Source organism: Oryctolagus cuniculus, chromosome 2 (assembly GCF_051225735.1).
Source record: "Oryctolagus cuniculus isolate XC-2025 breed Fujian yellow rabbit chromosome 2, ASM5122573v1, whole genome shotgun sequence".
Lineage (NCBI taxonomy): Eukaryota > Metazoa > Chordata > Mammalia > Lagomorpha > Leporidae > Oryctolagus > Oryctolagus cuniculus.
In genome coordinates this window covers 92,668,404-92,683,079 of record NC_142868.1, presented here as the reverse complement: position 1 = coordinate 92,683,079, position 14,676 = coordinate 92,668,404, and the positions used below count along the sequence as shown (strand labels likewise).

General features: G+C 37.7%; 1 protein-coding gene across 1 annotated transcript in view; it reads right to left on the bottom strand.

The window, feature by feature from the left end:
* The window catches only part of LOC100358989 (A disintegrin and metallopeptidase domain 3), a 99,686-nt gene that overhangs the window by 79,406 nt on the left and 5,604 nt on the right, over positions 1–14,676 (bottom strand). Inside the window, exon 3 of the mRNA XM_017350395.4 lies at positions 2,226–2,281. Coding sequence (XP_017205884.2) covers positions 2,226–2,281 — 56 coding nt within the window. The remainder of the gene's footprint in view (positions 1–2,225; positions 2,282–14,676) is intronic.

Sequence of the window (14,676 nt, the reverse complement as noted above, 5' to 3'; positions counted from 1 at the left end):
ATACTCTGTGAACAAAATCCAGAAATCTCAATGCCTTAAAAAAATGATGGAGGAGTTTGAGTTGTGGCATAGCAGGTAAAGCCGCCACCTACAACAGTGGCATCCCACATGGTAGCTGTTTCAGGACCTGGCTGTTCTACTTCCAATCCAGCTCCCCACTAATGGCTTGGGGAAAGCAAACAGAAGAAGGCCCAAGTACTTGGGCCCTTGTACCCCGGTGGGACACCCTGATGAAGCTCCTGGCTCCTGGCTTTGGCCTGGCCCAGCCCTGATAGTTGTAGCCATCTGGGGTGTGAACCAGTAAATAAAAGATATTCTCTGTCTCTCTCTCTTTCACTTTCTTTGTATCTCCCTCTCTGTGTAATTCTGACTTTCAAATAAGTAAATAAATCAAAAACACTGAGATCACATCGAATCTGTAAGTTGCTTTGGGTACTATAGATATTTTGATAATATTAATCTTCCCAACCTATGAACATGGAAGATTTTTCCATTTTTTATGTATTTTCTTCTATTTCTTTCCTTAATGTTTTGTAGTTTTCATTGTAGAGATCTTTCACATTCTTGGTTAAATTTATTCCATGGTATTTAAATTTTTTGAATGAGACTGATCTTATAACTTCTTTCTCAGCCTTAGTATTATTAGTATATACAAATGCTATCAATTTTTGTGTGTTGGTTTTATATCCCACAATTTTGCTAAACTCTCTTAAGAGTTCTAATAATCTTTTAATGGAATGTTTTGGTTCCTCTTGATATAGGATCATGTCATCTGCAAACAGGGATAATTTGAATTGCCCCTTTCTTATTTGTTACCCTTTAATTTCTTTTAATTGCCTAATGCCTCTGGCCAAAACTTCCAGATCTATATTGAATGGTAATGGTGAGAGCGTGCATTATTCTCTGGTTCTGGATCTTAGTGGGAATGCTTCCCGGTTTTCTCCATTCTATATGATGCTGGCTGTGGTTTGTCACATAGTGATATGACTGTGTTGAGGAATGTTCCTTCTATGCCCAATTTGCTTAGAGTGTTTGTCATGCTTTATCTGCATCTATTGAGATAAATCATATGGTTTTTATTCTCCATTTTGTCAAGGTGATATATCACATTCCTGCATCCCTGAGATAAACCCCACGTGGTCTGGCAGGATGATATTTTTGATGTGCTGTTGAATTTGATTAGTTAGTATTTTGTTGAAGACTTTTGCATTTATATTCATCAGGAATATTGGGCAATAGTTCTCTTTGTTATATCTTCAAAATACCAAGGACAGTCTTCTCAGATCTAGAAAGAAATGATGCAACAATTCATATGGAAACACAGGAGACCCTGGATAGTTAAAACAATATTAATAAAAGCAAAGCTGGAGGCATCACAATGCCTGATATCAGGGCATACTACAGAGCTGTTATAATCAAAACACCCTGGGACCGGTATAGAAATTGAAATGTGGATCAGTGGAACAGAATAGAGACCCAAGAAATTAATCCATGCAGCTACAACCAACTAATCTTTCAAAAACACTAAAATCACTGCCTGGAAAAAGGACAGCCTGTGCAGGAAATGGTGCTGTGAATATTGCATCTCTGCGTGCAGAACTATGAAACAAGACCCCTACCTTACACCGTATATATATAAAAAAAACTCAATGGGTGGATCAGGGACCTAAACCTAATACTTGAAATCATCTAATAGCTAGAGAAAACATAAACATAAGGGAAATGCTGCATGACATTGGCATAGGCAAAGACTTCTTGGATAAGACTCCCGAAGCACAGGTAATAAAAGCAAAAATAAACAAATGGGATTAAATCATGTTAAGAAGCTTCTGAACTGCAAAAGAAACACTCAGCAAAGAGAAGAAGCAACCAATAGAATGGGAAAAAATATTTTCAAACTATACTTCTGATAAAGGATTAGTAAGCAGAATGTATGAGGAACTCAATAAACTCAACAACAACAAAACAAACAACTCAGCTAAGAAATGGGCCAAGGATATGAACAAATAGTTTACAAAAGCTGAAACACAAATGGCCAACAGACACATGAAAAAAATGCTCAGGATCACTAACCATCATGGAAATGCAATTAAAAACCACAATGAGGTTTCACTTTGCTCCAGTTAGAATGGCTATAAATTAATAGATACAGTATCAGTTCTTATTTAAGATAGCAATCTTGAGACATTATAAACAGATACCTGTAAAGAAAAATGGACACTTACTGTTTTTCAAGAAGCAGAGTGTGAAACTTGTCCTCAATTTTGAGAAAGTAAGTGACCTAAAGCCAAGTATTCAGAGATAAAGCATTTATTAAAAATTGCACAGTATTTGAAAATGCATTTATTCTTTCATATATCATAGATTATATCCTACATGTCAAAAAAGTAGCATCTACTAAGTATCATAATAAGATTTGAATTTAAACTGAAGATCACATTTAGGGATGCTGAGCAATGACTGAAAACACTTAAATTTTGTTATCTTTTTTTCTCCTCTGTTGTTCCCAGAATAGGTCAATTGAAAAACAGATACGACAGCACAACTTCCCTGACAGACTGAGGATGCTGTCTTCAGCGGCCTATCTATCCTCCATGGAGAATTAGGTCAGAAAAAGAGGCTCACATCGCGCAGACACAAATTTCCAGGAGCTGTGTCACCACTGACAAACATTTTGATACAGTCATATCTTGACTTGATACAGTCATGGCTTCATGACAAATAGAGCTGCAAATAGCTTACTTTACCTTTCGTTGATGCACTTGTGACTTGTAAATATCTTCTTAAAAAGATTTTTATTTTGTTTAGATGAAAGGAGGAGTTCCACAGAAAGAGAGGGAGATATAAAGAGAGCGATCTGGTGGATCACCAGATCACCATTGTGGATCACCATTGTGATTAATCCCCCAAGTGGGTGAAATGGTTCGGGCTGGACCAGGACAAACCCAGAGCATGAAGTTCATTCTGGGTCTCCCTTGTGTTTGCAGGGCCCAAGCAGTGGGGCTGTGTTCTGCTCCTTTCCCAGGCTCACTGGCATGGAGCTGGATCAGAAGTGGAGCAGCTGGGACTTGAACCAACGTCCTTATGGGATGCTGACATTGCAGGCAGTAGCTTAACATGGTATACCACTATGCTTACCCATCTTGTAAATATTTTCAGAGTGATAACTTCTTGATAAATTTATCTACTCATCATTACAAGCTGTCATTTATTTTATCCTTGAACTATTCTTGTTCTGTAGTTTACTTGGTGAAAAATTAATTCATCAGTGCTACCTTACTTGTGATTGCAATATTAGTAAGATATATTTTGTAATTCTTTAATTTTATTCCATTGATGACTTAACATTTAAAGAGCATAATAGATAATTTTCAATTTTTTCATCTAGTATGGCAGTCTCTAACTTTATTTAAATGTTACATAGGTTACGCTTATAGAGATTTACTATATTAGGAAAAAACCCTATTGTTGCTTGTTTCTGGCATATGGTATCTGTTCTCTCCATTTTTTTCTGTCTTTTCTTCTAGTTTTGGATTGGGATTGGATATACCAATATAAGCTTAAATTTAAATTAAACACACACATGCATGTTTATTCACACCACATACATGTCCTTACACATATATTTGCATGTGCTTTGATGTGTGCACCAATGTTTTCTGGCTTAGGTCACTTGGTCATAGTAGGATCAATGACATTCAGTAAGATTCATATACTTAACACAAATTGGCTTCAAAAGACTACCCTCATTCGAAGGAAATAGGCTAAAATACAATTAATGAGAGAGATGACAATAGTGAAAAAGAAGACTTGAAGGGAATTGTAAAATGTAATAAAAAGAGAGAGTGTAGGTAGATAATTAATAATCTATAGGTTTACAACAGCCATATAAGGAATTTGAATTTGTAATGATTACAAATTTTGATGATTAATATTGCAAAGTCCCAAACAAAATAAAAGCAAACTAGAGCAAATTTTAAAATGCAAATTATATTAGGGCAAAGTGGGGTTGACCCCAGGACTGAAAGATTGATTCACTACACTCACGGAAGAAAACACACAGATGTGCACACCCACATACACAGACACATGCAAACATATCTGTCTAAAAATAACGCTTCTTTTTTTTTTTTTTAAACAGGCAGAGTGGACAGTGAGAGAGAAAGGTCTTCCTTTGCCATTGGTTCACCCTCCAATGGCTGCCGCGGCCAGCGCACTGCGCTGATCTGAAGGCAGGAGCCAGGTGCTTCTCCCATGGGGTGCAGGGCCCAAGCACTTGGGCCATCCTCCACTGCACTCCCTGGGCACTGCAGAGAGCTGGCCTGGAAGAGGGACAACTGGGACAGAATCTGGTGCCCTGACCAGGACTAGAACCCAGTGTGCCGTAACCGCAAGGCAAAGGATTAGCCTAGTGAGCCGCGGCACCGTCAAAATAACACTTCTATAAACACATAAGGGACATTCACAAAACCCATAGCCAACAGCACATTTATTTTTAAAGATTTGCTTCTTCTCCTTCAGTAAGAACAAAATCAGGCAAACAAGTAAATGGATGAACTAATGAACTATTCCCTACAGTTCAACATAAAATGTGAGTTCCTGGCCAGTACAAAAAGGAAAACACAAATACGGAGAAGCAGAACAAAACCAAGTGACCCTGATTTTCAAACTGCAATTGATAAAAGTCAAAGGAAACAGTAAAGGACTATTATTAATAATGAAAGTGATCTATTATATACAAGACTGATATCTACATTTGGGTATACAAAGAAATGTTATTTCTATAAAATGAGTATTACAAAACTGGAACACAAACCTCATACATCCAATATTATCAAAGTATCAGCAAACAAAACATGGGTAACATAGGAGAGAAAAATAAGACAAGGACAAGGAAAAAAGATACTGTGGTGAATTGGAAAACTGCAGGGATTTTGTTTCAATGACAACTGATTTTACAGACTAAACATTCCCTAGTTGAATAAGTGATTGCTTTAGGGAGTATAGGCATTTGAATTATATTAATTCTTCCAATAACTGAGCATGGGATCTCTTTTCTTTCTTGTGTGTCCTTTGTGATTTCTTTTATCTCTAATTTTAGAGATCTCGCACTTCTTTGGTTAATTTATTCCTAAATACTTGACTTTTGTGGCTACTGTGAATAGACTTTCTTTCATGGTTTCCTTTTCAGGGATATTTTTATCAGTGTGTAGAAATACTAGTGATTTTGTGTGGTGGTTTGGTCATCTTACTTTACTGAACTGGTTTATCAGTTCTAATAACTTTTTTGTGGACTATTTAGGTTTTTCTAAGTACAGCATCATGTCATCTGCAAACACGGGTATACCGAATTCCTCCTGTCCAATTCTGAAGCCCTTTATATCTTCCTCGTCCCTAATTGCTCTTGCCAATATTTCCAATACCATACCAAATATGGATAGACATTCTGTCTTTGTTCTAGATCTGAGAGGAAATACTTTCAGATTTTCCCCATTCAGTATGAATCTGACTGTCATTTATGGCCTTCATAACCTGAGGGTTTTTTTTTTAACTTTTATTTAATGAATATAAATTTCCAAAGTACAGCTTATGGATTACAATGGCTTCCCCCCCATAACATCCCTCCCACCCGCAACCCTCCCCTCTCCCACTCCCTCTCCCCTTCCATTCACATCAAGATTCATTTTCTATTCTCTTTATCTACAGAAGATCAGTTTAGCATACATTAAGTAAAGATTTCAACAGTTTGCTCCCACACAGAAACATAAAGTGAAAAATAATAGATGATTTTTTAAATGATGATGAAATCAGATCAGACCTATTGTCATGTTTAATCCCAGTGAGAGTCATGTTGGGAATTGATAATTTTTCTTTTTTTTTTTTTTTTTACAGAAGATCAGTTTAGTATACATTAAGTAAAGCTTTCAACAGTTTGCACCCCCATAGAAACACAAAGTGAAATATACTGTTTGAGTACTCGTTATAGCATTAAGTCTCAATGTACAGCACATTAAGGACAGAGATCTTACATGAGGAGTAAGTGCACAGTGACTCCTGTTTTGACTTTACAAATTGACACTCTTGTTTATGGCATCAGTAATCTCCCCATGCTCCAGTCATGAGTTTCCAAAGCTGTGGAAGCCCCTTGAGTTCTCCAACTCTTATCTTGTTTAGACAAGGTCATAGTCAAAGTGGAGTTTCTCTCCTCCCTTCAGAGAAAGGTACCTCCTTCTTTGAAGACCTGTTCTTTCCACTGGGATCTCACTCACAGAGATCTTTCATTTAGGGTTTTTTTTTTTTTTTTTTTTTTTTTTTTTTTTTTTTTTTTTTTTTTTTTTTTCCAGAGTGTCTTGGCTTTCCATGCCTGAAATACTCTCATGGGCTTTTCAGCCAGCTCCGAATGCCTTTAGGGCTGATTCTGAGGCCAGAGTGCTGTTTAGGACATCCGCCATTCTATGAGTCTGCTGAGTATCTCGCTTCCCATGTTGGATCACTCTCCCATTTATTTATTCTATCGGTTAGTATTAGCAGGTACTAGACTTGTTTATGTGCTCCCTTTGACGCTTAGTCCTTTCATTATGATCAATTGTGAACTGAAATTGATCACTTGGACTAGTGAGATGGCATTGGTACATGCCACCTTGATGGGATTAAATTGGAGTCCCCTGGTATGTTTCTAACTCTACCATTTGGGGCAAGTCAGCTTGAGCATGTCCCAAATTGTACACATCTTCCCTCTCTTATTCCCACTCTTATGTTTAACAGGGATAACATTTCAGTTAAATTTCAACACTTAAGAATAACTGTGTATTAATTACAGAATTAAACCAGTCATATTAAGTAGAGCAGACAAAAAAAAACTACTAAGAGGGATAATGTATTAAGTTGTTCATTAACAGTCAGGGCTATGCTGATCAAGTCACTGTTTCTCATAGTGTCCATTTCACTTCAACAGGTTTCCTTTTTGGTGTTCAGGCAGTTGTCACCAATCAGGGAGAACATATGGTATTTGTCCCTTTGGGACTGGCTTATTGCACTCAGCATGATGTGTTCCAGATTCCTCCATGTTGTTGCAAATGACTGGATTTCGTTGTTTCTTACTGCGGTATAGTATTCTAAAGAGTACATATCCCATAATTTCTTTATCCAGTCTACCGTTGATGGGCATTTAGGTTGGTTCCAGGTCTTGGCTATTGTGAATTGTGCTGCGATAAACATTAGGAGGCAGACTGTTTTTTGTTTGCCAATTTAAATTCCTTTGGGTAAATCCCAAGGAGTGGGATGGCTGGGTCGAACAGTAGGGTTGTATTCAGGTTTCTGAGGAATCTCCAGACTGACTTCCATAGTGGCTTGACCAGTTTGCATTCCCACCAACAGTGGGTTAGTGTCCCTTTTTCCCCACATCCTCTCCAGCATCTGTTGTTGGTAGATTTCTGTATGTGAGCCATTCTAACCGGGGTGAGGTGAAACCTCATTGTGGTTTTGATTTGCATTTCCCTGATTGCTAGTGACCTTGAACATTTTTTCATGTGTCGGTTGGCCATTTGGATGTCCTCTTTTGAAAAAATGTCTATTGAGGTCCTTGGCCCATCTCTTAAGTGGGTTGTTTTGTTTTTTTGTGGAATTTCTTGATCTCTTTGTAGATTCTGGTTATCAACCCTTTATCAGTTGCATAGTTTGCAAATATTTTTCTTCCCATTCTATCGGTTGTCTCTTCACTCTCCTGACTGTTTGTTTTGCAGTACAGAAACTTCTCAATTTGATGCAATCCCAATAGTTGATTTTGGCTTTGACTGCCTGTGCTTCCCGGGTCTTTTCCAGAAATTCTTTGCCTGTGCCAATATCTTGCAGGGTTTCTCCAATGTTCTAATAACTTGATGGTGTCAGGTTGTAGATTTAGGTCTTTAATCCACGTTGAGTGGATTTTTGTGTAAGGTGTAAGGTAGGGGTCTTGCTTCATGCTTCTGCACGTGGAAATCCAGTTTTCCCAGCACCATTTATTGAATAGACTGTCCTTACTCCAGGAATTGGTTTTAGATCCTTGATCAAATATAAGTTGGCTGTAGATGTTTGGGTTGATTTCTGGTGTTTCAATTCTGTTCCATTGGTCTATCCATCTGTTTCTGTACCAGTACCATGCTGTTTTGATTACAACTGCCCTGTAGTATGACCTGAAATCTGGTATTGTGATGCCTCCGGCTTTGTTTTTGTTGTACAAGATTGCTTTAGCTATTCGAGGTCTCTTGTGTCTCCATATGAATTTCAGCATCATTTTTTCTAGATCTGAGAAGAAGGTCTTTGGTATCTTGATTGGGATTGCATTGAATCTATAAATTGCTTTTGGGAGAATGGACATTTTGATGATGTTGATTCTTCCAATCCATGAGCATGGAAGATTTTTCCATTTTTTGGTATCCTCTTCTATTTCTTTCTTTAAGATTTTGTAATTCTCATCGTAGAGATCTTGAACGTCCTTGGTTAAGTTTATTCCAAGGTATTTGATTGTTTTTGTAGCTATTGTGAATGGGATTGATCTTAGCAGTTCTTTCTCAGCCATGGCATTGCTTGTGTATACAAAGGCTATTGATTTTTGTGCATTGATTTTATATCCTGCCACTTTGCCAAACTCCTCTATGAGTTCCAATAGTCTCTTAGTAGAGTTCTTTGGATCCCCTAAGTAAAGAATCATATCGTCTGCAAAGAGGGATAGTTTGACTTCTTCCTTCTCAATTTGTATCCTTTTAATTTCTTTTTCTTGTCTGATGGCTCTGGCTAAAACTTCCAGAACTATGTTAAATAGAAGTGGTAAGAGTGGGCATCCCTGCCTGGTGCCAGATCTCAGTGGAAATGCTTCCAACTTTTCCCCATTCAATAGGATGCTGGCTGTGGGCTTTTCATAAATTGCTTTGATTATATTGAGGAATGTTCCTTCTATACCCAATTTGCTTAGAGTTTTCATCATGAAAGGGTGTTGAATCTTATCGAATGCTTTCTCTGCATCTATTGAGATACTCATATGGTTTTTCTTCTGCAGTCTGTTAATGTGGTGAATCACATTGATTGATTTGCGAATGTTGAACCATCCCTGCATACCAGGGATAAATCCCACTTGGTCTGGGTGGATGATTTTCCTGATGTGTTGTTGCATTCTATTGGCCAGAATTTTATTGAGGATTTTTGCATCTATGTTCATCAGGGATATTGGTCTGTAATTCTCTTTCAATGCTGTATCTTTTTCTGGCTTAGGAATTAAGGTGATGCTGGCTTCATAGAAAGAATTTGGGAGGACTCCCTCTTTTTTGATTGTTCTGAATAGTTTGAGAAGAATTGGAGTCAATTCTTCTTTCAATGTCTGGTAGAATTCAGCAGTGAATCCATCTGGTCCTGGGCTTTTCTTTGTTGGGAGGGCCTTTATTACAGTTTCAATTTGTTTCAGTTATGGGTCTATTTAGGTTTTCTATGCCTTCATGGTTCAATTTAGGTAGATTCTATGTGTCCAGGAATCTATCCATTTCTAATAAATTTTCTTGTTTGATGTCATACAAGTCCTTGCAGTAATTTCTGATGATTCTTTTTATTTCTGTGGTGTCTGTTGTTATGTTACCTTTTTCATCTCTGATTTTATTGATTTCGGTCTTTTCTTTTTTTAGTTAGTTGGGCCAATGGGGTGTCAATTTTGTTTATTTTTTCAAAAAACCAGCTCTTCTCTTGGCTGATTTATTGTAATGTTTTTTTTTTTTTTGGATTCAATCCTGTTGATTTCTTCTCTGATTTTAATTATTTCTCTTCTCCTACTAGTTTTGGGTCTGGTTTGCTGCAAATTTTCTAGGTCCTTGAGATGCGCTGAAAGCTCATTTATTTGGTGCCTTTCCAATTTCTTGATATAGGCCCCTATTGCTATAAACTTGCCTCTCAATACTGCTTTTGCTGTATCCCATAAGTTTTGATATGTTGTGTTGTTGTCCTCAATTACTTCCAGAAGGTTTCTGGTTTCTCTTTTGATTTCTTGAATGACCCAGTGTTCATTCAGGAGCATGTTGTTCAATCTCCATGTGTTTGCATACTTTCTGGGGTTTCCTGAGTTGCTAATTTCCAGCTTCATTCCGCTGTGGTCTGAGAAGCTGCATGGTATGATTCTAATTCTTTTAAATTTGTTGAGACTTGCTTTATGACCTAGTATGTGATCAATCCTAGAGAAGGTTCTATGCACTGCTGAGAAGAATGTGAAGTCTTTAGAAGTAGGATTGAAAGTTCTGTAGATATCTGTTAGATCCATTTGGGCAATAGTGTCAATTAAATCTGCTGTTTCCTTGTTGATCTTCTGTCTGGATGATCTATCTATTTCTGAGAGTGGAGTATTGAAGTCCCCCAGTACTATTGTATTGGAATCTAAGTCTCCCTTTAAGTCCCTTAACATATCTTTTAAATAGACTGGTGCCCTGTAATTAGGTGCATATACATTTATAATAGTTACATCTTCCTGTTGAATTGAACCCTTAATCATTATATAGTGCCCCTCTTTGTCTCTTTTAACAGTTTTTGTATTAAAGTTTATTTTCTCTGATATTAATATGGCTACATCTGCTTTTTTTTTGTTTTTTGTTGGCATGGTATATCTTTTTCCAACCTTTCACTTTCAGTCTGCATGCATCTTTGTTAGAGAGATGTGTTTCTTGTAGGCAACAAATAGTTGGGTGTTGTTCCTGAAGCCAGTGAGCCAGTCTGTGTCTTTTAACTGGACAGTTCAGGCCATTCATGTTTAATGTGACTATTGATACATAGTGATTTTGCCCTGGCATTTTCACGGAGATATTTTCTAGTATATGCTTTGAGCTTCCCATGCTCTTTTACTGGTAGGTTTTCTTCCTTTACCTTCTTTCATATTGATGGCCGTGTTTCTGTGTTTCTGAGTGTAGCACATCTTTAAGTGTCTTTTGCAGGGCCGGACGAGTGGCCACAAAGTCTTTCAATTTCTGTTTGCTATGAAAGGTCTTTATTTCACCTTCATTCACAAATGAGAGCTTAGCAGGATATAATATTCTGGGCTGGCAATTTTTCTCTCTTAGCACCTGTGCTATGTCTCGCCATTCCCTCCTAGCCTGTAGTGTTTCTGATGAGAAGTCAGCTGTGAGTCTAATTGGAGATCCTCTGAGAGTAATCTGACGTTTCTCTCTTGCACATTGTAGGATCTTTTCTTTATGTTTCACTGTGGTGAGTTTAATTACCACGTGTCGTGGTGAGGATCTCTTTTGGTCGTGTTTACTGGGGGTTCTATGAGTTTCCTGTACTAGGATGTCTCTGTCCTTCTCCAAACCTGGAAAGTTCTCTGCTAGTATCTCACTAAAAAGGCCTTCTAATCCTTTCTCTCTCTCCATGCCTTCAGGAACTCCTAGAACTCGAATGTTGGTTTTTTTAATAGTATCCTGTAGATTCCCAACAATATTTTTTAGATTTCTAATTTCCTCTTCTTTTCTTTGGTTTGACTGTATCCTTTCCTGTTCTCTGTCTTCTAAGTCCGATATTCTCTCTTCTGCTTCACCCATTCTGTTTTTAAGGCTCTCTAATGTGTTTGTCATTTGATCTATTGAGCTCTTCATTTCATTTTGATTACTCTTCACTATCACACTTTCCTGCTCTACTAGTTCCTGCGTTTCATTTTGATTCTTCCTTAAAATTTCATTTTCACGAGAGAGATTTTCAATCCTGTCCAATAAGGATTTCTGTAGTTCAAGGATTTGCTTTTGAAAACTTCTAAATGTTCTTATCATAAATTTTTTGAAATCAGTATCTTGCATTTCTTCTATCTCATCATCTTCATAATCTTGGCTTCAGGTGTTTTGTTTATTTGGAGGCATCATAATGTCATCGTTGATCTTATTCCCTCGATTTCTGTGTTTATTGCTTGGCATGGTTAATTCTGTTTCCCTCACTGTGAGTTTTTTTTTTTTTTTTTATTATACTATGTCTGTGTTAAGTGGACTGCCTGCTGTTGGAGGAGCCTTGGAGGCTTGAGATGGGTGTGGCCTGAGAGCTCTGCTTGGTTCTTCAGGGTTACAGGTGTGCAAAGTGACACCCTCAAGTTATGCGTGGTAAATCTCTCTTTATTTATTTATTCATTTATTTTATTTTATTTTATTTTATTTTTTGTTCAGGAGGTAAGTAATACTGCAAGGCTGAGCAGAATGGATGGTATTTAGCTTCCGCTGGCTTCTACCCAAAGAGTCTGTGCAGGCTAGGTTTCTCCTGCGGACTCCCACTGGGTTGCCTAGGCTACTGAATTGTAGGCTTAACTCTCCCCTTTTATTATGTATATTCCAGCTCTTTGTCTCTTGCTTGCCTTTGCAAGGTTGGCAGAGAGTGGAACTTGTCTGTACCAGTATGCCCCCACCTCTTTATTTATTTATTTATTTATTTATTTTTCCTTTTCTCCTGTAGCCAGTCTGTTGGACTTTCCTGCTTCAAAACCTGCGTCCCTCTAAAATTCTGTCCGCCGTTTCCCCGCCAATGTCTCCGGTTACTGAGCTCACCTCCGCTTCCAGCGCTGATGTGTGCACTCGGAGCCCTGGGCGTCCCTCCTCTCCCCGCTGGTGCTGGTGTCTTTGTCACATAGACTCCCCTTCCCGCACTGGCGCTCAGACTCTGTGGCTCCCGTGGTTTGGCTTCCGCGTGGTGGGCGACCTTGCTCTCCCAGTAGGTCCTTTGAGTCACAGCGAATAGCTCCAGAAGAGTTTCCTCTGCAATTTTTTCCTGATCCTTTTTCTGAGGCTACCATAACTCCGCTTTTATTAAACTAAATTTTCCCGGACTATCTGTGTGCGCCCTCACTATTCCGCCATCTTGGCTCCGCCAAGGGTTTTTTTTTAATACCTAATTTGTTGAAGGTTTTTATCATGAGGGGATGTTGGATATTTTCAAATGCTTTCTCCATGTCTATTGGAATGATCATACAGTTTTTATTCATTATGTTGAAATGATGGATTATGTTTATTTCTTTAGCTACATTTACATCTGCAGAATTAATCTCACTCGATTATGATGTTTTTGATAGAATGTTGGATTTGATTTGCTACCATTTTGTTAAAAACTAGCAAAGTTCCATTTTTTTTTCAATATTTTGGAGTAGTACAAAAGAATTTTAATTACTTACTCCTTAAATGTTTTGTAAAATTCACTGGTAAAGCCATCAGATCCTAGAATTTTCTTTGATGGGAGATTATTAATTACTGCTTCAATTGCGTTGCTTGTTATGGGTCTATTTAGATTTTCTCTTCTTGTGTTAAAATTGGATGTTGTATGTATCCAGAAATTTACTCCATTTCTTTAAGGTTTTCCAATTTGTTAGCATGTGGTTGATCATGGTAGTCTCTTATAATTCTTTGTATTTCTCTTATATCTGTTGTCATGTTCCTTTTTCATCTCTCTAATAGATATTTGAGGGATTTTTTCTCTTTTAATGTGGCTGAAGTTTTGTATATCTTCTACATAAAAGATTTTCATTTTGTTGATTTTGTATTTTTTTAATTTCAATTTCATTTGTTTCTGCTCTGATTATTATTATTTCCTCCTCTTGCTAACTTGGGTTTGGTTTGTTCCTGTTTTCCTAAATCTTTGAGATACATTATCAGATATTTTATTTAACATCTATTTTTAAGATACAAGCATTTATGGCTATAAACTTTCCTCCTTGTATTGCCTTTAGTGTTTCTCAAGATTTTGACACGTTATGTTTGTATGTTCATTTATTTCAAAAAGGCTTGTAATTTCTTTTTAAATTCTTCAGTGATCCATTGATCATTAAGCAGCATGTTGCTTAATTTCCATGTATTTATAAGTTTTTCTAGTTTTCTTTTTATTGTTGACTTTTAGTTTTATTTCTTTGTGGTCTGAGAAGATACATGGTATGATTTAAATTCTTTAACATGTATGGATAATTGATTTGTTTTCTGATACTGTCTTAAAAAATGTTCTATCTGTTGATAAGACTGCAGTTTCTGTAACTGTTGGGTGAAATGTTCTGCATATGTTTGTTAGGTCCATCTGATCAATAGAAAAGTTCACCTCTGATGTATCTTTGTTGATTTTCTGTCTACATGGTCTAATGACTATATTTGCTGTGTGTGTGTATATATATATATCTGGGTGGTATTGTGTTTGGTACATATGTATATATAAATATATATGTGATTGCTTTATCTTGCTGAAGCAATACTTTTATCAATACACAATGCTTGTATTTATTTCTTTTTACAGCTTTTGATGTAATTACTCCTGCTGATTTTTTTTTTTTTTTGACAGGCAGAGTGGACAGTGAGAGAGAGAGACAGAGAGAAAGAACTTCCTTTGCTGTTGGTTCACCCTCCAATGGCCGCCGAGGCCGGCGCGCTGTGGCCGGCGCACCACACGTATCCGAAGGCAGGAGCCGGCTGCTTCTCCTGGTCTCCCATGGGGTGCAGGGGCCAAGCACTTGGGCCATCCTCCACTGCACTCCTGGGCCACAGCAGAGAGCTGGCCTGGAAGAAGGGCAACCAGGACAGAATCCGGCACCCCGACCAGGACTAGAACTCGGTGTGCCGGCACCGCAAGGCAGAGGATTAGCCTAGTGAGCCGTGGCGCTGGCCAGATTCCTGCTGATTTTTGATTCCCATATTTTTCTTCACTTCCAGTCTATGTATATCT